At 30.3% G+C, this 24,832-nt stretch overlaps 2 protein-coding genes across 2 annotated transcripts; one reads left to right on the forward strand and one right to left on the reverse strand.

Moving 5' to 3' along the window:
- The first annotated feature begins 15,267 nt into the window (after nucleotides 1–15,267).
- Nucleotides 15,268–19,557, forward strand: LOC110650116 (uncharacterized). The gene is made up of 2 exons (XM_058150257.1): nucleotides 15,268–16,080; nucleotides 18,493–19,557. The coding sequence occupies exons 1-2, from the start codon at nucleotides 15,340–15,342 to the stop codon at nucleotides 19,240–19,242; spliced, it is 1,491 nt and encodes a 496-aa protein (XP_058006240.1). The 5' UTR covers nucleotides 15,268–15,339; the 3' UTR covers nucleotides 19,243–19,557.
- Nucleotides 19,558–20,429: 872 nt separating this feature from the next.
- On the reverse strand, nucleotides 20,430–22,268 carry LOC110650115 (transcription factor bHLH93). The gene is made up of 4 exons (XM_021804930.2): nucleotides 21,532–22,268; nucleotides 21,181–21,351; nucleotides 20,905–21,072; nucleotides 20,430–20,772 (listed from the first exon to the last, which is right to left on the reverse strand). The coding sequence occupies exons 1-4, from the start codon at nucleotides 22,120–22,122 to the stop codon at nucleotides 20,686–20,688; spliced, it is 1,017 nt and encodes a 338-aa protein (XP_021660622.2). The 5' UTR covers nucleotides 22,123–22,268; the 3' UTR covers nucleotides 20,430–20,685.
- Nucleotides 22,269–24,832: the final 2,564 nt, after the last annotated feature.

Genomic DNA, 24,832 nt, shown 5'->3' on the forward strand with positions numbered 1-24,832 from the left:
ATATATATATAATTAAATTGGATTATACTGAAGATTATCAGTAAGTCTACTTTTTAAATTTAGGATTGCTTCTATTAAAATTGCATAAGCCAATTTGATTTAATGTCTGTTTGATATTGCATTTCGATGGGCAAAACTGCATTTCTAAATAAAAGTATTATTTTAGATACTATTGAAAAAAAATGGTTTCAAAAAGTTATTTTATTATTTTAGTGTTCTTATGACTAAAACTTATCAAATTTAATTTTAAATTATTTTTTAATACTCTCTAACTAGTACATTTAAAAAAATGATTTTCTTAACATCAGTTCTAATAGCAATACCAAACAAGCTCTTAATTCTCCTTATTATATATTCACCATCTGTAACGCCCCTGCTTCAACCACTAGAAGAATTGTCCACTTTGGCCCATAACCCACAGGATAATGGAAAAATTGTTATTTGTTTTAAATCTGATATTGTTGGTTCCGCTGTTTTATGCAATGGTTTATTCATGTTGGATTTAAATTTAGTTCCTTTTCAATATGTTAATGCTCTTATCAATGTTGTTATTGGGCACAAACGTCAAAGAGTTAATGAGAACTCTTCAATGTTATGGCAAAGACGTTTGGGTCACATTTCTAAGGAAAGATTAGAAAGGATGGTTAAACAAGGTGTCTTGCATGGTTTGGATTTCTCTGATTTTAATACATGTGTTGAATGCATTAAGGGAAAATTTTCTACTAGAGCTAGAAATAGAGAGGCGAAATCGTACTTTGATGGATATGGAAAGATTTATGCTTAGTTATTCTTCTTTACCAAAATTTTTATAGGGTGATGCTTTGAAAACTGCTGTGTACATTCTCAATCAAGTTCCTAGTAAATCAGTGCCTAAGACTCCCTATGAGTTAATGTTTGGTAAGAAGCCAATTTTGAAACATTTTCATGTACGGGGTTGTAAGGCAGAGGTGAGGCGATATAACCCTTAGACCAGAATTTTTATGGGGTGATGCTTTGAAAACTGCTGTGTACATTCTCAATCAAGTTCCTAGTAAATCAGTGCCTAAGACTCCCTATGAGTTAATGTTTGGGAAGAAGCCTAGTTTGAAACATTTTCATGTATGGGGTTGTAAGGCAGAGGTGAGACCATATAACCCTTAGATCAGAAAGCTAGATGCTAAATCTGTTAGTGGTTTCTTTATTAACTATTGTACAAGTTCTAAAGGCAGTAGATTTTACTATCCAACTCATTCTACTAGAGTGATTGAATCAGATTGTGTTATTTATTTTGAGGATGAGTGGATAGTGGGAGTCAAATACCTCATGTTGTCAATCTTAGAGATGAGACTGTTGTCTTTCCTGTTCATTTGCTGCCTTCCTCAGTAGATTTTAACCCTCCTGAGGGCAACGACGAAGTTCATAATCCTGTTAATGTCAATTTAGAACCACCGATTGTAGATGCTAAAGGGCCTGATACAGTTGATGAAGTTGTACCTTTGAGGAGATCACAAAGGATTCATAGACCTGCAATATCAAATGATTATATGGTCTATTTACAGGAACAAGAGTTTGATGGTGCTGATATTTCTGATCTTATTTCTTATCAGGAGGCTATATGTGGTCCTAATTCTTCGGAATGGATGAGAGCTATGCAGGATGAACTATCTTCTATGTATCACAATCAAGTCTGGGATCTTGTTGAATTACTAGATGGTTGTAAAGTTATGGGTTGTAAATAGGTCTTTAAGACCAAACGTGGAGTCAAAGGTGAAATAGAAAGGTATAAGGCCAGATTAGTAGTAAAAGGTTATAATCAGAGGGAAGGTATAGATTATACAGAAACTTTTTCCCCAGTGTCCACTAAAGATGCCTTTCGTGTGGTTATGGCTTTACTTGCTCATTATGACTTAGAACTCCACTAGATGGATGTTAAAACAACTTTCTTAAATGGAGACTTATATGAAGATGCGTATATGGTTCAATGTGACACACCTTACCCATCTACAGTGTAGCCGAGCAAGATATGCCACACAGTGTACCGGAACACCATATTTTATTTTAATTATTTTTATTCTTCCTTAATTTATTTCTTCATGGATATGAAGTGCAATTTGTGAAATTTAACTCATTTAATTCTTTTATTGAAATTATAAATTCATTTGGGGTTCCGAAAATTTTATAGAAAATTCAGCGGAGTACCGGCTAAAAATGGATAAAACAGTTCTTCGGAACCTGTGAAAAACACTTTCAATAATTTCCAATCATTCTCAAACTCCATTTGTATCACATCAATTTACAACGATTTCTTAACAATTCCTCCATTTGTCATTCATTCATTTCACATCATCATCATGCTCAAATCATAAATAAATTCACATATGTTATTTATAAACACAAAGTTACAAATACTTACATTAATACAAAATTATATTACATATGTTTCAAATAGACATGATAAATAAGAGTTTAATTACAAAACTTACAAAAATCACAAAATACAAAATGGGACCTAGTGTCCTACCAATGTACTGTAGTCTGTGAGGTGACACGGATACTATGCAGAACTGTGAACGACCTTACCCAATATGTGGTCTACTGGGCCCTCTGTCCAAATTTTCAGTACCTACGCGTTGCAAAAGCGACGCGCTAAGCATAAAACTTAGTGGTGCCAATAATACAAGGAAATATAATATGAAATAAAAATAATAATTTCCTAGTTATTATGTTCATAAAAAAAGAATAATTACTAACTTATTGTTTAGTTGAGGGCTAATTATATTTTATGATATTAACTTCTTCATGCATTTTGTTAATTGTTTTGTTCATGATTTTGAGCTTCTTTATTTTATTGTAATCATTCTTGATATTTAATTTCCTTATTTTTTTTAGTAATCAATTCAATTACAATTATACTTTTCCATGCCCAAGTAACCTATACAAATTGACCGGACTGGATAAACGGGTAAACTAGCACTGGGTACCAGGTACCACGGGCCGTCACACCATCGGTCACAATGTGTCTCCCGGTGTGCAAACAGAATGGCTAATAAGCCATAAAAGCAATAAGGTATAAAGCCAAGTATAACATCATAATCAGTATAGCCATAGGCTATCATCACAGAATGGCAATGAAGCCATACATCATATGCAGTACTGCTATTAGAACCCTATTGGCATGCCAACCTATCCAAACCAATCACATTAGGCCTACTAGGGCATATTACAAAGTCATTTCTTGAATATTTGTACTTTACATGTAGGGTTACTATTTATTTCATTAGTCAACTAAAATGTTAACTTTTAGGTATATTGGTTCAAATATCACCAACATACCACATTTTGCATTCTAAAGTTGTTGACATTGGTTGCCAATTTCATTTTAAAGCTTAGTGTTAGTTATTCACAATTTTCAGATTTTAAGCATTAAGTTTACTGTTCTATTGGTCATTTGTACAGTAGGAATTTGGCAAAATTGTCTGCATGAAAGTTGTTCCTTATTGTGTTTAGTTACATTTCTTTTTTTGAATCACTCCATTTGGAGTTTTATAGCTCAAGTTATGGCCTAAATACTATAACTGGCCGGATTGCAATTTTCCAAAATTTTCTGGGCAGAACCAATTCTGCAGGTTTTGTGCACTGAATGCAGGTCAGTTTTTGAACATGTTATGATCAAAATTTGGGTTTGGTTTCTTCACGAAAGTTGTAGGTTATGTCTCAGCTTTCTACTGATAAAATTGCAGGTCAATTGGACTTTTCTACACTGAGTTATGACCAAATGAATAGACACTGTTCATTTGATCATTTTGCCCAAGCAGAATGCAGGTCACCTGGATTAGGGCAATTTTCAGGTCAACTTGGTTTGGTTTTCTAGGCAGGGTTTCTTCTCTAAAGTTGTGTCATTATATGTCTAGTTTCATGTCCAATTGGCCTTGCACCAATTGAACCTCTACAACTCCATTTATAGCTGCCTAAACCTGCTGGACTCACACTCAGTCCTGCAAGTCAGCCAAGGCAGCTCACCCAAACTCAAATACCAAGCCACAACTCACTTCATTTCCTCCTCACACACATTCAAATGGTCACTAATTGACCATTACAAGGTTAATAAACCATCATATGAGAAAACCCTAGAATTGTTCAAGTGTCAAATTTTTTTTCATGTTCATACATGCACAATTCTTGCATTTCACCTACTTAACTATGTTCAATCACCCATTCACTACCAAAGGCTGCTCATAACTATTTTGCTATTAAGCAAAATTATCAAACCCTAGCTAACCCTAGCTGCCAAAATTTTTAGAGTGCACACACATACATTTTTATCTTGTTTTCTTACATTTCCTACTTACTTCATACCATTAAACATGAATTTAATCAAAAATAGCAAAAGTTTGGACACTAACCTTGATTTAGCTAATTCCCAAAGCTTGAGAACTCCTCTTTTTCTCTTTCTTTTTGCTGCCCAAGACTTACTCTAGGTGTAAGGGTAAATATTTGTGAAGGGAAACTAGGGTTTTGGGGTGATTTGGGTGGTGAACTCAAGCTTGGTGAAGCTTTAATGGTGGAAGGGAGAAGGGAGGGCTTCGGATGGAAGAAGAAAGGAAAAAGAAATCTGATTTTTTTTTCTTTCATTTCTGCCCATTTAACTCATTTTAAGTGAGTTAAGCCATGTGTCATAATGTGATTGGGTGGAGGCACACTAATGACATCATGTGATGTCATAGTTTCCTATTTAATTCATTTTCATTTTCTTTTCTTTTCTACTCAATTTCAATTTAATTTGTAGTAATATTTATTCATATTTTATGTCATAATAATTATTTACTTTACTGGACAAATAGGCCAAAAATCACTTCTGAAGATGAAATGACCAAAATGCCCTCCGTTTGATTTAACAGACTAAAATTATCTGTACCGATTGAAAAATTTTTCTAAACTTTTTCTTGGCATTCTAATGCCATAGAAACCTCAATGACTCTTCTCTGGAGTCTTAAATATTATTTTATGAATTTTGTCCTGTGTCTAGGGCTTCTAGTTGCGAAGACCGCAACTTCCCACTGGGTTACCCATCGCTAGGGTACCAGCTCATTTAACTTAGTTGTATTTTATTTCTAAAATTTTTCCTAAATTTTTCTTATTAATATTTGAGTTAATTATGGTTCCTCACTTTAGTTTAAATATTTTTCTAGACGTTCTAACTGTCCAGACCGACACCGATCACTGGAACAATAGAATGTACGGAATGGATACAGTGAGGGTGTTACATTCAACCTAATGGTTTCATAAAAGCTGGTAAAGAACACTTAGTGTGCAAGTTGAAAAGATCCATTTACTGGTTGAAACAGGCTTCTAGACAATGGTATCTGAAGTTTGATCAAGTTTTGACTTCTCTTGGTTTTGAGGAGAATGCTTCAGATAAATGTATCTTTCAGAAGGTGAGTGGGAATCATTTCATTATTCTAGTGTTGTATGTTGATGACATTCTTTTTGCCAGTAATAGCATCAATCTCTTGAACGAGACAAAATGCATGCTTTCTAGTTACTTTGATATGAAAGATCTTGGTGAAGCCACATATGTTCTGGGTATTCAGATTCACCGTGACAGGTCTCGAGGCATATTGGGTTTGTCTCAAGAAACTTATATTGATCGAGTTCTTAAGAGATTTAATATGCAAACTTACTCATCTTCTATTGCACCTGTTCTTTCAGGAGAGAAACTCTCTAAAGCTCAGTGTTCTCAAGATGACAAGGAAAGGACAGAAATGAAAAAGATTCCATATAGTTTTGCAGTTGGGAGCTTGATGTATGCTAAAGTATGCACTCATCCTGATATAGCATTTGCTATTAGTGTCCTTGGTAGATACTTGAGTAATCCTGGATGGAGTCACTGGAAAGCTGCAAAGAAAGTTATGAGATATTTGCAGGGTACTAAGAATCATATGTTGACTTACAAAAGATCTGGCAATCTGGAAGTCATTGGGTACTTTGATTCTTACTTTGCAGGCTATGTAGATGATAGAAAATCTATTTCTGGTGGCATCTTCATGATGTCTGGAGGAGCTGTTTCTTGGAAAAGTGACAAACAGACACTTACCGCTACCTCCACTATGGAAGCAGAGTATGTTGCTTGTTATGAGGCCACTTGTCAAGCTATTTGGTTATAGAAATTGATTTCTAGTATGTTTGTTGTTGAGAGCATCTCAAAGCCCTTGACTATTTATTGCGATAATGCTCTTACTGTTTGCTTCTCTCAAAATCACAGAAATTATAGTCGAACTAAACATTTTGATGTCAAATTCCTGTTTGTTCGAGAGAAAATTCGTAAATCACAGACTTGGATTAAACATATTACTACGGACCGAATGATTGCGGATCCGTTAACTAAAGTTTTGCCCATTAGTGTTTTTCAGAAGCATGTTGCACATATGAGTGTTGTGAAAACTTTTGATGATGCTTTGGTTTAGTGGGAGTCTGTTTTATGTTACATTTTGGGTTAGCATTTGTATGGAATGCTTGGACCATTGTTCTTTGGACATATCTTGTCATATATTCCATTTAAATTCAGTTTTTGTTTTTTGAGATTTTGTTAGCACATATATATAATATTGTTTTCCCTATCGGATTCAATGTTATTTTGTTTGCCATTACAGTAACTAGATTTTATAAGTTAAATTGCTTACTTGTTATTGGATATTGTTTTGTATTTTATTAATCTATACTTTAGTTTAATAAATTGATTACTGCTATTTAAGTGAGAGATTGTTTGATCATTTATTTGTATCTGGATGTGGATTAGCATTAATCAATTGTTAGGCTCGTTGACAGATTAAATAATGATATCAAATAATAAGTTAAGTAATTGACAATATCTAAATGGATTGGATAATGTGATTGGGCAAGTCTGTAATGGGTCAAGCTGTCCATAAGCCTACTAAGGAAGAGACCCCAACTTTCAATTATATATATATATATATATATATATATATATATACATTCTGATAACTTCATTTAACATCAGAAAGAATTCAGATAGAATTTGAATACTGTGAATATTGAGAGCTGTGAACCTACCATTTTCACTTTCGTTCTTGATTGTTCACAGAAAATTATGGATATTAACGTATTTCCAAGTACACATATTCTCTAATAATATAATCTATAACGATTTAATTTATATTTTTTAACATATTTTTTTTGAGCGGACGTGAAACTCCAACAGACGAGTACATGTCAGGATAAATTCGGGTTCGATCATTTATAAAAGTTGATTTTTCTGTGCAACTTCACAACCATTGAACTTTTAGAACAAACATAAACTCCATGGACACAAAAACGTTGCTTCTTCTTGTCTGTACAAATGTATAAAAAGGAATAAAAGAATATCCCTAAAGAAGCCAATGATTTTCCTTTTTTATCTTATGCTCCTATGATCCTCATCTCATAATTCACTTGCAAAACAAAGGATATTTATAAATTCCACCGCATTATTGTCAATCAAGTGCAGGCTCAGAAAAGTGGTAACATAAAGACATAACGCTCAGTGAAGACTAAAGTGCGAGAAAGACCCAATGGGGAGTGGGGTCTAGCTCTTTCATTGCCTAATTTTAGTGCTTGAGATTAAGAGATGCCTTTGCCTTTTCCTTCCTCACCTCCCCCAGTACAAATTCAAGGTGTTTGTACTTCTTTCCGTGAATGGGTCCTTTTTTTTTTTTTTCCTTCAACAAATTTATGCTTGTGAGATGTGATTTGATTTGACCATCGACCATCCTTTTATCAACACACAGACGCCAAAGTGGGCTATTAGCTCCTTCTTTTATACAGACAACTTACTGCTTGCTCCCACTCCCAACTCCGCATTCTTCTGCCTTAGCATTTTGGTTTCTTTATAACAGAGACTTCATGATCCTTTTTATGCTAGACAAACCATGAGTTTTATATGGAGTGATGGAAAATTACAATTATGCTTCTTCTTTATAATCAGAAATTCTTGCTTTTTTTTTTTAATAGATAAGCACATATGAGTTAGTGATAAGAATTGTTCGCTATTAAAATCATAGCAATTTTAACAAAATCATTATTATCATATAATCCACACACACATATACTTTACATTTAAAGGTTAACCAGCACATCCAACTCATTCATAAACCTCAATTAGAATCATATCTTAATTAAGATATGCTTACTTAAATTTAGTTTTTTGTGTACTTAAAATATAATATCTAAACAATTGAGGTTTATATATTTTTATATTAAATTTATAATAAACAATGTTTACTGCTTGGAAATGATAAAATACGTCAGTTACACTAGCCCATATACCCTTTGATACAAATTCATGTGTCATTCATCGGCAATAGCTCTGTTATTACCAAACATCACCATTTATTTTAATATTAGAATGGAACTCTCGACACCAAATTAAGAGCTCCCTAAGTTTTTTTTTTCTATATTAAAATTCAAAAATACATTATGACGAAGATTAAAAAGTAAAAATTAGTATATAAAATAGAAATACATCAAATATGCAAATCTCAATGCAATGAAAGAACATGTGTTTCTATGGGCCTGTTTGATTTAACTGTTGAATACAGTTGATAGGTGTTACTATTAGTTGATAATAATTATTTTATATTAAGTGTTTGATAAAATTATATTTAATTATTATTATTGAAATGTGAAATGACTGATAAGAGTATAAATCATATAATTTATTTTATTATTTAAATAAATATAAAATTATAAATTTATTATATTATATTATTTATTTTATTATTAAATTAATATATTATATAATTTATTATATTATTTAAATAAATATATAATTATTAATTGATTATATTATATCATTTATTTTATTATTAAAATAAGAAAATAATTATTTTTTAAAATAATTAAATAATATAGATAAAATAATAAAGTAATTACCATTATTAATAGAAAAATTTATAATTAATTTTAAGTTTTTAGATATAAATAAATATTTTATATTTTATGTTATTAATAAAAAATATTTTGATGAAGGTAAAATATGTTAATTAAAATATTAAAATTATAAATAAAAAAATAAAAATATTAATTTTTAAGTTAAATAAAAAAATAATATAGTTAAAATAAAAAATAAAACTAAATCATTTATCAACTAATGAAAAATCGCTCTAAAAATAAAATTAATATAAACTGCAGCTGATGAACACTATATTAATTACTCATCAATTATAAACTTTATTTTTAAAATTTATCAAATACTTTAACTCATATATTTAAATATCTATTAACTATTAATTATATTCAGTAAATGAATCAAACACTCCCATGAGATAGAATTTGCGGCCGTAAGGGCATATAATAGATCAAACTGTTTCCATGTGGATTCAAGGGAAATTTTAATTGAAAAAGTGGGAATCTTTAAACGTACGGATGACAAGCACTCCCTCTATTGGGCATATGGGACCCACCCCCTTTCTAGGGCATTTTCCTAGTGGCTTCTTAGTGCTTTCTTATCCCAGCAGTGGATCATGATGTATTAACATTCAATTAATTTATTAATTTTGTTCTTAATTCATAAAAAAAGAAAAGAAGTTATGCATTGTCTTTATCATAAAATGTTCTTAATTTTGTCCTCATTCTTAGCCACTTTAACTAAATATTATTATTATTATTATTATTATTATTATTTAATGGTGTAATCATATATAATGTTGATGCATGTCTACCGAACAATAGTAAATATTTGCCAATTAGTGATAATTTAATTATTTTTTTACATTTTAAAAGATTTACCGAGTAGAAAGATTTTAAATTTGAATTTATTTATTTATTTTTTTTAATTATTTATTATTATTAAAAGAAAATGAAAATATTATTTCGTTGTGTAGTTTATAAGTTGTAATAGACTCATTGTAATTAAAGATAAAAAAACAATAATGAATCCTTTGGAAGGCAAGGCATCGATCCAAATTCAAAAGGACCAAATGGGTTATGGAATTTGTAAGCAAAACCTGATTTTAAAGTTTAGATTAATCATATAAATCTATTGCCATTATCATGGAATCTTGTTTTATGGAACACAGCTACTTAATGTGGAATCAAGCATCCTTTATTAATCATTTAAGTATATATATTTAACGACCACTGCATCCCGTGAGCACCCTAAAATAGAAATAAGGAAAAAGTATAACCTAATTATTCTATGTACATGGAAAATGGAATGGAAATCCTATAACTACTCTCTCTCATGTTTTATCAGTTTTTAATATAGCTAGAAAATATTTCAAGAAGATAATAAAAATATATATTTTATGGATAAGTATATTTTAGTATTTGTGATTTACACGTTTTATTAAATAAGAATTTAATTTTTTTTTTATTTAAGAATACGTGTTATTAAATCGTTAACACTTAATAATATAATTACTAAACAGCGTCAATGTATACTAATGTGTCAAATATTCTTATGCTTTTAAATTTGTTTGGTAAATGGATCTGTCTATTTGGTTGTATATATTAATTTGCCTACTGATTTCCTTATAACATAGGGTAAATATCAATATATTTTTTCTTTTTTTTTTTCAATTCTTCATGACTTGATACTGGATGGATGATGTAATTATACAGTATATAAGTGGAGCCTACTAAGCACACTAGCTTAAGAGTACAAGGAGATTTAGCATGTCAATGTATATTGACACTGTTTAGCAATTTTGTTATTAAGTACTGATAACATAATAATACAAACTTTTAAATGTGAAAAAGAACTTTGAATTCCTATTAATAAAATGCACAAATCACACAGGATACCAAAATATAATTATCCCTATATTTTATCAGTACATGATGAATGATGTAACTATGAACAATAATTCTAAGAGTATATATGCGTTTGTAAGATAAATAATTTTATAATACTTTTAATGAAATTGAATTCTGATTAATAAATAAAGCTCTATTTTTACTAACTGAATTAATCTTATTAAATAAAAAATAAAAATTTCAATGGTGTAAACAAAAAAAAATGAAAATAAATATTATTATGTCACAACAATACATTAATTGAAAATGGCTAAAAAGCAATACATGTACATAAAAATTAGGTATTTGCATATATATAAATGGCTAAGTTGATGTGATAGAGTGGGGTAAAGCAAGCACAACAAAAGAAACCAATAACAGTACATAGTTCTACGATGAGTAGTTATAGTGGAAATCCTAGTTAAAAGTTAGGCATATTTATAATATTTAACAAATTAATCAATAAAGCATATATTGTCCATTTCCATTTCCTCTTTCTTTCCCTTATCTTTTGCCTCACGCTTCTCTTTATATGTTTATACTAAATTTTCATCACTTTTGGCAAAATTGGATCACTAATTCTTGCCTACGCTAAAAATATTATATTATGTTATAGTAGCCACGTAAATTTAAAGCATACATATAATTACATAATTACACAGTATAAAAAGAGAAGAAGAAAAATATAAAATTTACGTAGTTTGATCGTAAGGCTTACATTCACAGACAATATGAGAGAAAAAAATTTCACCATAATGAAAAAGAGCAATATCTAATCGTTCAAAATTCTCAAATCCTAATCCAATGTGTTTTCTGAATATCTCAATCTACTACAAATGATAGAAAATATAATATTTATACTGATTTATATCGGGAGTGATACAACCTTACTTTTTATTCTAATTGAGTTGCAATACAAAATTTTGGATTGAATCATAATTTGAGTCAATTAAATACATCCAAAATTTGTGTCACAAAATTAATAAATGGATATTAAATACACTTAATCGATCAATAATTACGCTGTGCTTCAATTGTTACTTATTGATCTACACTTAACATTCACTTATTGATGACTTGATATTATTGGTTTAGATAAAAAATTTTCATTAAATTAACTAAAGAGTGGAATTTGATTATGAGATCAAAAGCTCATGATATATTGCTCTATGAGATTATGAAAAAGATAAACTTATTTAATTTAATAGTTATAATTTTAAATTATAATAATTGAAGATTTCAGCATTCAATGATACAATTATAATTTTAAATTATTAATAATAACTTGAAAAACTTAATTTAAAAACTATGTTTCCCAGTCAATAATTAAAAATTTAAAAATTAAAAGTTGGTCTATGAGATTAACACTTAATCAATTAATTATAAAATAGATTTTTATGCATAATTTATGAGTAATTTCCCCAAATAGGAAGCATCCAAATTGCTTTCCAAGTATTGTTTGGATGTTGTAGTTTATATATAACCAAGGAAAGTGGATGGGGCTGCCAATTATAAAATTAGGTAGATAGCCAGATAGAGGTCATGTTATCAATGAATGCATAATCTTGTTTAAGTGATCTAACAAGAGGTTTGATCAATAGTGGAATTCCTACTTCAATATACATCTCTTTTTGCACAAGAGGATTGCAAATTGCAATATGAAAAGTGTGGATTGGAAAGCAATTAGGCATTTCATATTTCCATTTCACAATCTTACATGCATTTAGGGAAAGGAAATAACTATAAAATAAAGAATTAATTAAATTTTTTTTTTTTATTGTTTGGTTGAGCCTTCAATTATATTATCATATTGTTGGTTGCAACTTGGGATTGTGGGGTTGCAAAAAATGGGATTTTCTAAAAGGTATCCTTCTATTTGTTGTGAATCTTTTGTTCTTCTTTGAGAAAGATTTTAAGTCATCATATTTAAAGGGACATGTGGTTCAATGGTTGATGAATTGGCATATGATTATATGAAAGAAGTATTTGGTGTGGTTTTGAAGCTTTATAAATGGTGTCCTTTTTTGATGGTTTTGCAATTATTTTTTTCAAAAAGAATATTTTTCCCAAAAATAATAGTTTCAAAAATAATCCCTAGCATCTTTTAAAACTAGCATGCTAGCGGGTCTACTTTTAAGCTTTAAACTTTTTTTTTTTTTTAAAGTACTCTATAAGTATTTTTTAGCCCATTGAATTAGGTTTAATTCTGCTCACGTCGGGAATGTCCATTATAGAGATAAAACACTTTTAGTAAGGATTTTTTTCCTTTTACAAGTATCGAACATTTGACTTTATTTAAGGTATATAAAACCCTTATTACTCGTATCAACCCATTGGTTAAGTTTTAATTTTTTTTAATACATTAGATGTTATAGTAATAAAGAAGATAATTTATTTTACTCATAATTTTTTTATGAAAATAAATTGCAAATCAAATGATGAATTCTATGTTCATTTATTCTAAACATAATGTAAGAATTAGAGCTTTTATAATTAATCCTATTTTTACATACAAGTCATATAATTGAAAGCCAATATTTATATATGTATTTGAGGTTTTTAGATATACTTGCATATTTTTAATTACAAGTCTAATAATTTGACATGAATAGAATATGGATTTCCTAACAAAGCAAAATGGGGAGTTTTTCAATCTAACTTTAAATTATGGAGAAAAAATTTATTTAGACATGATTCAGTATGAATCAAAATATAAATATGTGATTCTCATTATTTTTTATATGGGTCTCATATTCATGTTATATCTTAAATTTATGGTGAATCGAGTATAAGTAAAAATTTATCTTAATTAAAGGGTGTAAAAGTGCGAGATCAAGCAAAATTAGACATTTTAAATTTTATTAACATCCTCTACGTTGAAAGCCAAATGCATATTTGGAAGAATTCTCTCAAGTTCAAGAACATCCTCTTCTCCCATTCTTTTCTTCTTGATATTACAAGTACTACTTTATAAATTAAAGATGGAGAGATTATTTCTCTGTTCACCTAATATAAACCCAAAAGTTCAAAAACTCCTCTTGTGTTGTTGTTAGCCGAAAAAAGGGAGAAGCACAAGGAAAGGGTTTTCGGTTCAAAGATTAGGCAATCTCAGTCACAAGGATTCGTGTAAACTAAATAGAGAACTTGAATTAATAACTATGATCTTAACATGCATGAAAGGATGCAATGATGCGACTTTAGAAGTTCAGCATATGAGAGAAAGAGAGAGAATTTGGATAGTTGTTACTTTGCAAGGTTAGCTTTTGCAAGTAATGTAACTTTGAAGTTGTTGGGATATGGTATTATTGATTGTAAAGAAACCAATAATTAAGATAGATTGAGATTGTTGATGGAAAAGATGTGTTAAAGTATATATATATATATATATATATATATATATATATCAAATCCATATATTTCTCTAGAATTGAAATTATCATGGTTGAGAAATTAAGATTGGTGGTTGGTGCTCTAATCAGTCTTTTTCCCTCAATCTTTTTCACTTGTCTGCTCCTTTTCTTTCCAAGCTTTGGCGTATTTTCCAACTATATATATCTTAAGAAACACACCATGTTTTGGTTTTATTCATAAAGTATAGCATGAAATGAAAATATAAAATAAATATTTCATAATAAATAATTATTTGGAAGTTTTATTTAATTTTAAATATAAAATATTAAGTGAAAGAAATTAATTTTTTATATTTATAATTTAATTTTTCATGTGAATTCAAATATAATTTTTTAAAAAAATAAAAGTTTAGAGAAAAGAGGAGTATTCTTATTCTAGGTTCAGAGAGAGCCTAAAGACGTTGAGAATTTACAGTAAGGTTTGCATATTACCCACCCACAAGAAACTCCAACATTAGCAAGTGAGATTCGAATTTGAGATGGCGTACATTGAGACTTGGAGAAATTTTTGTCTGCACCCGATTTATCATGAATTTAAAATATAAATATATATGATTCATATATTTAATAAGTAAATTTCATTTTATATCTTGTATCTTATGTCTATGATGAATTAGGTTTAAGTAAGAAAAATATGAAGAGTTTGTTTAGTATTGTTATTGGAATCGCTGTTAAGAAAATCATTTTTTTAAATATACTAGTTAGGGAATATTAAAAAATAATTTAAAATTAAATTTAATAATTTTTAATCATAAAAATATTAAAATAATAAAATAATTTTTTTTAAATTAATTTTCATAATAATATTTAAAATTATGCTTTTATTCAAAAAAATAATTTTGACATTTCAACCGTAATATCAAACAGCCACCAAGAGTTATTTTTAACAGTTGTGAGCGGTTTTTTTTTTTTTTTTTTTTTTTTAATGAAGGCAAAAGTTTTCTTAAAAGTTTCAATGCAACACCAGAATAATTTACTAAGCAGCCCAACTGAGAGCAATGGAATTGGACCATGGCCCAAAAATTGTATCTCTCTCATCTTAAAGCCCAATCCACTTCCCCAAAATTTGAATGGCCAATCCTATCTCCATTCTCCCTCCCATTGCTCTCAGATGCGAAACAAGCAAGAAACAAGAAACACCCACCAATAGCTCTACGAAATGCCAAAACAGAGAAGCTCCAGAAAACCTACAGCCACACAACACGAGCTAACCAGTCCTCTCCGTCGATCTAAGAGAATTCTCCATCAAAAGCCCCATGATCTGAATGCTAACAACCCAAAACCCTCAAACAATAACGGAGATAACACGCAAAAAGCTTCAAAGGAACTGGGAAAATCCGATGGAAGGTCCTCAATTTGCGCGGCTCCCGTTCTTGGGTTGAGAAGATCTCCAAGGTTTAGTAAGAGGGTGGAAGGCGTTTCCAATATTAGGCGATCTTTGAGGCTTTCTTTGCTGGGAAACACTAATGCCATTCAAGAGAAGAGTGACCAAGACAAGTTGAAGAAGAGTAGTGATAATAAGTCGAAGAAACTCAGACATTCTGCTTCAAATAAATCAATCGATCGCGTTTTGAATATATCTACAGATAATAAGGCGCTTTTGTTAAATAAAGAAAAAGGGGAAGTGCATGTGGGTTCATGTGATGAGATTTTGCACAAAAACGAAAGGAGGACTCAGAGTTGTGCCAATGTTGAAGTGGTCATAGCACTTGAAGCAGCCAAAGGAAAAATTGTTCTTGGAAGAAGCAAAGAGCCTAGGGTTATTGGGAAGAGGAAGAGGGTAGAAGAAGGTAATTATGGAAGTGTTAAAGGGTGGGCAAAGGAGCAAGAAGTGGCATTGCAGAGAGCTTATTTTGGAGTCAAGCCCACTCCTCATTTCTGGAAGAAGGTTTCTAAACTGGTATTTGTGCTACTCTTTGGTTCCATTGGTTTCTGTATGATCCTTGTGTTGTGTTTTTATACTATGAAATTGCTATAATGAGCTTCTTCAAAAACTTAAATTTTCAAAATTTAAGTCAGTAGCGAAAGTAGTTAACTCGTTGCAAAAATTAGTTAACTAATTTTGTTGTCTAAAATTTTATGTCTTACGAAACTTGTTAACTAGTAAAATTTACACGACTTTCAAAAAAGTAACGGTTAGTTTTTTGAAAATTAAAGAGTCGTAAGGAACACTATCTAGCAGACATTTTTAGCAATGTAAATTTACTACAATTTTTCCTAATGAAAGTGTTCTTGTTCATTGAGAATTTATTGTGCTATTTTTAAAGCTTTCATTCAAATACTCTTGAGCTTGAGTGGTAGATCTTCCCTCTTAATCTTTTAGCATTAAATTCTATATCTGAGAGTTATTGAGAGTGATTTCATCTATATTAAAACCTATTTAAGGTTGTGTAAGTGTGAGGACACACTTGTGGAAGGTTTTCAAGTACCTTGTGAAGCTTGTGGTTTTTTATGGGAAGCAAAGACATTGTAAAGGTTCTCAAGTACCTAGGAAGCTTGCTGAGATTGTAAAGACTTTGAATTTTGCCTGTTGAAAAAGATCAAATAGTGGAGTGACTCTCAAAGTGGGACTTTGGGAAGAGTCGATGTAGGCCAAGGGAGCCGAACCACTATAAACATTGTGTTTGAGACTTTTCTTCCTTAACTCTTTAATTTTCATCACTTGTTTCTCTGATTATATATTGAATGTGTTGAGAATTTATTTTATTAAGTTAATACTGAGCTTGAACAATTAAACCTGCAAATTCTGATTTATATGTGAAAAGATACACTTGATATTATGTGATTCTTTTGTGCATGAGTTGTTATTTGTGTATAACTTGTTTGATCACTTAAATTACATCTTAAAAATAGAGTTACACACATACATAGAAGTGCAAAGTCACAGTTTTTCATTAAGTCTTGAGCAAGGACTGAAAAATGACCTAAAGTGTCCAATTCACCCCTCTCTTAGTCACTTTCTTTGGAACAACATCAACAAACTCTCCCTCCTTTCTTTTCAAGAAAGGAAAATGGTCACTTGGAAAAGCATAATTCCAGTTGTGTCTATTCTTGTCGGCTTGTTAGTTATTTATGTGACTTAGCTTTCTGTAATCATTGTAAAATTTGAACTGCTGCTACTGAGGAGCTTTTTAGTATTATTCTCTTCATGTATTCTTGCAAATTAAGGCTTATGCAAGTTCATTTAAAATTGATCCACTCATAACCAAGATAGTGGTAGAAAAATGGTTGGATTCACTATGATAAACAGGATGTTATATGTTTAAACCATTGAAGAGAGCTCAGAGTTTTAAAACAAAAATGAAGATATAGAGTTTGGCTTCATAGAAATTTGTAATTTCCAGCACAGCAATAGTGCGCTACAGTAAACTCAACCTATTAAGGTGATGTAATAACAGTGTTAATCATGTTTTATAAGCTAGGAAATTAGGATTATCTGTTGCTAAATCTTTATTCTGTTAGTGGGATATGATCAATCAACTTAGCTTGGTTGAACTAAGTGAGAGAAGTCCATAAAAAGTGTAATTTTCATTATTACTCCAGGGTTATTTATGTATTTTACTTGAATTCATCTTTTTTTAGCAAATCCTGTTACTGTCTCATTAATGTGACCCGTATCAATTGCTAGTGATCAATCAACTTAGCTTCTTTCTTCTTTTTTCTCTTTTTTTTTCTCTGAAGAATGAAGATGAAAGTCAAAGATGAAGCTGCAGTTTTATTTTTTTCATTTCTTCATTTATTGATGAAGTTTGGAATTTGAATTAAAATCAGCAATCCTTTTCACTTCTTTTCCTGGCTTATACTTAAGCTGTGATCTAGTCTTAAAATTTTTTATTGTGATCCTAGAATGTGATTGAAAGTAGAAGTGAAAAGTTCACATGATAATTGAGCATGGATGTAAAGTTCCTTAAAACATATGATGGTCTTATGTGGTTTTAGACTTACCTTGAAGATTATTCACTGCTTTTTTCTCAAGCTCTCATATTCCAAATTCAAATCCCATAGGTAAATTTATAAACATTAGAAGGATATGTTGAAGAATCAGATGAATGTGTTTGATTTAATTAGTTATGCCAGCAATAAAGGAATATCATCTATTAGTTTTAGGAAATATATCAACAGCTTCATTAAGTAGATTGGATCTTTTGGAGAAGTTAATGCCTAGATATAATCTTGTTTTAATTTAACATTTAGAAGTGTTAGTTTGTTCTTTTATATTTAGAGGCAGTTTGTACCTGAAGTCTTCTATTCAAACCAGTATCATTTATTACTTGTCAGCTCATTTTAACCATATAAGCAAAATCAATTTCAGGTGCCTGGAAAGACCGCACAGGATTGCTTTGAGAAGATCCACTCAGACCATATAACTCCACCTCAACCTCTGCCTCGATCAAGGGCAAAGAGAATGAACTCATCACCTCTTGGATGTTTTTCACTTTCTGCAGGCAAATTGCTAGGCTCCTCTGAGCTGAAGGTTAAAAGGTTAAGTTGTCATAAACAGAAGAGTCATATTGCACTGAAAACTGCCAGACACTTGCTGCAAAAGCATAATCGCGCGGACCAGAATTATGAAGCAGACCTATTCTCCATCCTTGAGCCCAATGTGAATCTATCCAGACAAGATACTCAGATGAAAAACGCTGTTTCTACCCCAAAGCATTCACAAGAAAAACAGGGATTTCTGCAGAAGTGCCATGAGAGATCTTCTTCTGGTCAGAAAAAGCCCCTTTCTAGATTTAGAAGTTCATGTGAGACAGATCTTGTTAGTCCCCCGGTATTGAAGCAGGTGAAAAACAAGGCTTTGCATGAGAAATATATAGACCAGTTACATTGCAGAGAAGCTAAGAGAAAGGCAGCGTGTGCACACGTAGGAAAAGAGAATAGTGGGCAGGTCAACATTCAGAAAGTAGATGTGGTTAGAGCAGCAAAAAATGCCTTGGTTTCTGATGCAAGATATGCTATTAATAAGCTCCAAGATCTGCAAACTGATGCCAAGGGAGACTCTTCTGATTCTGACGATGATGGTGTCAACAGTGATGATGCTGAAGTTGATGGACTCTGACATTGTTTTAACAGTTAGCAATTGTAACAAAGTTTACTTAGATCTAGCATTTTAGCATTACAAACTGAAGCTGCCTTGTGTAAATGGTAATCCTTTGACCTCTGTTGTAGAATAATCTTCTTCTGAGTTGGATTGTTTTGTAAAGGTTTAGTAGGAGTTTACCCAGTTAAACTAGAGATCTTTGAGAGGCTATAATGGGCAGCATGTATGTGTGCTCTTAGAGTATGCTTGAATATGCATGAATACCATGGTGAAAGATAGTGATGATAATGACTGCAATTGAGGTTATATTGGCCTCGTAAATTTATCCTGCCAGACTATTTTGACTTGATACTATTTTCAAGTTTCTGGTTCATTTTCTAAAATAAGCAGGAAAGAATACGAGGTCTCTATCAGAACCTATTCTGTAGCAATCTCATTCATACACAGCCTACAATGCCATAAAGTCTCTGTAAACTATTAACAGAAATCAAGGTTTGCTCATGAAATCATAGAACCTGAGCAATTTCAATATGGTATGGAGAATCTAATGTTTTAGATCATTTAGCATCCATGCATAACGTAAACTTTGAAAAGAACTCTAGGAAAATGCAAATGAATTCTGAAGAATCAATTTTTGTGTTTGGTATATATATTGAAGTCTAGAATTAATTTAAAATTGGAATGAAAAAGGGAGAAAGGATTAACAAGGAGAGATACCACCCAATTTGATCATGTATGTAATTTAATGGAGGAACTCATTTGTAAATTCAACCATATTTGAAAAAATATTGTTCCAAAAATATATGTGAGTTTGTAAATTAAGAATAATTTTCGTTAACATTTTACAAAATTGATTTGTTCTCTACCCTAAGAATAAAATTCTTGGCTGTGAAGTTGGAACATTTTAATTGTGGGTTTGATGTTACATGTTGGAAAGAAATTAGTTGCTTCAATCCTTGATCTTTGCAAGCAAATTCCTTTGGCTTCTGTAATGTTTCTGTGTGCTTGCTTGTTTGTTGCTGATTGATGTGTAGGATATTCTTCAAGATTTTGGGACAAAACGTCACTATCCTCTGCAGTTCTAAATTTCAATTATTGATGTGGCTATATCAGATGTAGCAATGGAATCATCCATATACCCAACTATTACAAGTTTATTAATCAAGTTTGATAATTCCAAAAACATTCCTACTCTGGAAAAAGAATTTATACAAAATTAATGCACTCTGATCTATTTCTAATCATATATTTAATGGGTTTCTGTTAGAGGAAGAACAAATGGCCCATATATAATTTAATGCCCTCTATGATGGGCTAAGTTGTGAGAAGGAGATTATAAATGAACATACACTTATTAAAATACATTTATTACAACTTCTCACTTGCAAATTAAATTCCTTGCAGATCAAACTTAGCTAAGTTCCCATCTCTTTCAGGCTCTGTCAAGTGGCCAAATTCCTTCTAAAGACATCTTCCTCCATAACCAGCAGTTCTAAACAATGCTTGCTTTATGTCTTCAGGACTAATTAGTTTTCTCTGCTCAGTAGCCTGACACAAGAACAAGAAACAGTTTTGAACTCTTTGCAGATTCAAATCAGTGTTAATGAAGCTAATGTGAAGTTAATAAAGCAATTAGAAGTTGATTATGATTAAGATGATAATTATTGCATAATTAATCACCTCTGAACAAGATGCTTGCATGGAAAAATCATTGAAGCAACTTATAACACATTGTTGAATCTCAAGACCTAGTGCTTCCAATGTGTTCACTGTTGATAGCAATAATCCTGGCTTTGCTGAACAGCAGATATCGATCCGGGTATCGATCTCTCTCCTCTCCACATTGAACTGCCAAGCCATTAATTATGTCAAAAATGACAGAGAAGATCCAAATAAGTAATTGGGTGTTTGATTTGTGAGATCTTATAATGTATTAACTTCTGCAGATAGCCATACCTTGGGGGAATTTCTCACAAGCACTTCATTTGGCTTAAGCTCTTTCAAGTTAGTCATTAAGTTCATTTCATTTGTGCCCTCTTCACCTTCTTCTTCTTGCAGCTTATTGATCCTTTCAAGAAGTTCTTTCATGTAATCTATGGTATCTCCAAGTATTGAAGTTCTGTCCATCTACTAAAAATTCCACATTCTTGTATCAATTATATACATTGCAGGAAAGGGTAGGAAAAAAAAGGAAAATTGAAAATAATGAAGAATATAGCTGTTAGAAGATGAATGCACCATTGTTTTAGCTCTAATCTTAAGTTTCTAAAAAAATGAGAGAGAAAATCAAGAACTCATATAGATCACCTTGCTGATCTTAGGGACTATTGATCTTAGCATGGAAAGGCGATCGTTCAAGCGCTTTCTTCTCCGTCTTTCTGCCATTAGATTCTTTGAAGGCTGCCCTTCTAACTTCTTGGACTTGTTCTTTTTCTCTGCACTCAAACCCATACTGAAAACCTGAGCATCATTGCTAGCTGGTTGTTCCATCTCAACTTTGCAGGCACTACTTGATCTTTCTTCATAACTACAGTGACTTGTAAGAAGACCAAACTCTTCATCTTCAATAATTGAAGGGTAATCTTGATCTTGGGTTGGAAATGGAGGTGTCTCATTATTCCTGGTAGTATAAGATGTGTCAATCTCAGCAGGTACAGTGAAGCCATCAACAAAAGGGTAAGTTTGGTCACTGAAAGGGCAGTCAAAGCAGGTAGGTTCTGTTGGAGTGGTGGAGAATCCTATAAATGAAGGATTTGCTGCGTTCTCATCAAAAGAATCAAAGTTCCATCCACTAGAGAAGAACTCATTAGCCCCAGCAGAAGGGAAGTTTGCCCAACTACTGTCCCTTCTTGGAGCTTGAAGCAACTCCTCCAAGAAACCATGCTGAGAGAGCTCCATGTTTGTCTCTCTCTCTTCACCTTTCTTTCTCTCTTTCTAGCTTTGAAAAGTTAAAAGAGTGATATCAATTTATGATCCAAAGAGAAGGCTTAAGCAAGTGGGAATTATATATAAACAGTTATTAAAATGGCCATTTCTTTCTTATAAAATGCATTCTCGTATGAACACTTACAGTGTATATCACAACCAGCAAACATATGCTTAATTTTTAAATCTCATTCAATAACTATTGAAATATATTTTTATATTCCTTTAGAGAAAGAAAATAGAATTAAAAGTAAAGATATTAATTAATCTCTTTCATTTTTTAAAGGAGATTTATACAAACAGAGTCTATTTTTCTTTCTTTTTTTTTTTTCTTCCCTATCTGTACATTGATTAATTATTAATGTCTTTTTCACCGAAATTATCAATCAGACAAATTTAATCCTATACCCTGAGAGTTTTGATCTCACAAGTGTGTCTGAACTGAAAACGATGGAGTTATTACCATCCTCTGCAATTTTTTTTAATTATTATTTTATTTTTTGTAAAAAAAAAATTGAAAGAATGAATGTCATATGAATGGTGTCCATATTTCATGATAATATATAAACCCTTTTACTTTATAAGAGTTAAAAAAAAACCAACAAACAATATATCTATAATTTATCTCAGATTAGAGATCATGGATACAAATTATTTTTCTTTTCCAAATATTAAAAAATAAATTGATGATGGGCTAGCTAGGGCCAAATACAAATTGTTGTCTTGTTGCTTCACCTTTTTCCATGGGGTAGGGATGGGAAAATAAGTCTGATTGTCTGTACATGAGACTAATAATTGGTATTATTTATGGTTATTTAAATTTTTTTTTTAATGAGAATATGCTTGTTCTTTCTAGGAAAATTGAAAACAAACCCATAATAGAAAACTATTCATGTATGTCCAAATCCCTATTACTAGAAAAATATTTTCAAATAGAAATTAATACTTTTGTGAACATACATCTTAATCCATAGAAATTTTGGTACACTTCACCACAAAATTAAAGCTTTTTTTTTTAAATAGTAATTTTTTATTTTAATTTATTTGACTCTATAAAAATAATTCTTTTAATATAATTGGCTCTAACTAATATTTTAATAGAGATAACTTTAATAATACTGAGCTAAAATTTATTAATTTTTTAAAATATAATTTTAATAAATGATAATAGAGTTAATCCATTTAGTTTAATTGGATTTTAATAGTATGTGAATCAAAATATAAAAAAGGACTATATAAAAAATGATAGTGAAATTGACACTCATGTATCAAATTTTGTTTTATCTTTCAAGTGCTTTTTAGAATTATGGCATTTTAATTATAATTAAATGAATAAAACTTATTTTACATAAATAAATAAAAAAAATATCAAATTAAAATTAAAAATAGAAAATATAACTAAAATTGAATTTAAAATGAATCTAAAATAAATCTGAAAAACCCAAATTGATAGTTAAATTAAAATGAATTGAATTAAATTAAATTAAATCGATTTGATTTGATTTAATTTGATTTGTTATAAAAACCCAAATTGTTTGATTTATTGGAGTTTTTTAATTTATAATTTAATTTAATTTAGTCTATTAGAATTTTGAATTTATTTAATTATTTAATTGTTTAAGTCAAATCTAACCGATGAATGCTTAGCTCAAAAATTGGATGTTAAAGGAATAGGATGTAAGGCCACTGTTCTTGAAGGAATCAAATCAAACCGAAAAATCATATCAAACCGACAGGAATTATACAGAACCGAAGTTATTTTGATACTTTAGTTGGGTTTCGGTTCTTCATTAAGAATCAAACTAGAACTGTACCAAACCTGAACCTAATCGAGAACTGAATTTATATATATGTTTTTTTATATTTTTTAGATGTATTATATATTTTCATTATAATCATAAACTAAATACAACCTAACATTATATTTTATTTTTCTACATTTTCTTAATAATTTTAGTTATAAATATATTAAATTACCTTATAATTCTTAATTATAAATATAATATTATCTTATATACGTATATATATATAAATTCTTAATTATATTTGTATCTTATAATTAAATATTATATGATTAATAAATAGTTAAAATATATATTATATAATATGCTTATATAATTATATTATATAATATATTTAACCCTAAATTATATATGCACCCAATAGTTAAAGATTATATAATTTAGAAATAACTAAAATATATATTATATGATATATTATGTATTAATAACTCAATTCAAAACTTAAATGCTAATTCAAATATGATTTTTTAAGAAAATAATTATATAAAATTATTTTAAGAATAAAAAACCAAATTAAAATAGTAACGAATCGAATTAGAATCAAAGAATTGAGAATCGAACCTAATCAAAATCAAAATAATGAAGAATCGAATTAAAATCGAATCAAAATTTTGATTTGATTCAATTCCTAAGCAAACTTCAAACTGGATGAAACCGAATGCCCGGTGGACAGCAAAGCCAAAGAAACACATCTCAAATCTCAAGGAGACAAAGAATGGAAGGGAGGGAATGGAGCACGTGAATGTTTTCACCTGAAACTCAATTCTTCATTTTCCATATACGCCAACTTCTGTCCGCCTCTAACTTAGACTAGCCTAGCCTGCCTGCTTATGGATTCTCCTTTCTTTTCCAACCTTTTCTCCTTTTTTTTTTTAATTTAT

Source organism: Hevea brasiliensis, chromosome 7, assembly GCF_030052815.1.
Source record: "Hevea brasiliensis isolate MT/VB/25A 57/8 chromosome 7, ASM3005281v1, whole genome shotgun sequence".
Classification (NCBI taxonomy): domain Eukaryota; kingdom Viridiplantae; phylum Streptophyta; class Magnoliopsida; order Malpighiales; family Euphorbiaceae; genus Hevea; species Hevea brasiliensis.

Bases quoted from the DNA above. Each gene is read 5' to 3' on its own strand.
- LOC110650116 (XM_058150257.1), top strand. From the start codon at position 15,340: ATGCCAAAACAGAGAAGCTCCAGAAAACCTACAGCCACACAACACGAG. The intron at 16,081-18,492 runs GTATTTGTGCTA...AATCAATTTCAG, and splicing joins GGAAGAAGGTTTCTAAACTG to GTGCCTGGAAAGACCGCACA.
- LOC110650115 (XM_021804930.2), bottom strand. From the start codon at position 22,122: ATGGAGCTCTCTCAGCATGGTTTCTTGGAGGAGTTGCTTCAAGCTCCA. The intron at 21,352-21,531 runs GTGATCTATATG...AATTTTTAGTAG, and splicing joins TAGTCCCTAAGATCAGCAAG to ATGGACAGAACTTCAATACT. The intron at 20,773-20,904 runs GTGATTAATTAT...TTCTTGTGTCAG, and splicing joins TGCAAGCATCTTGTTCAGAG to GCTACTGAGCAGAGAAAACT.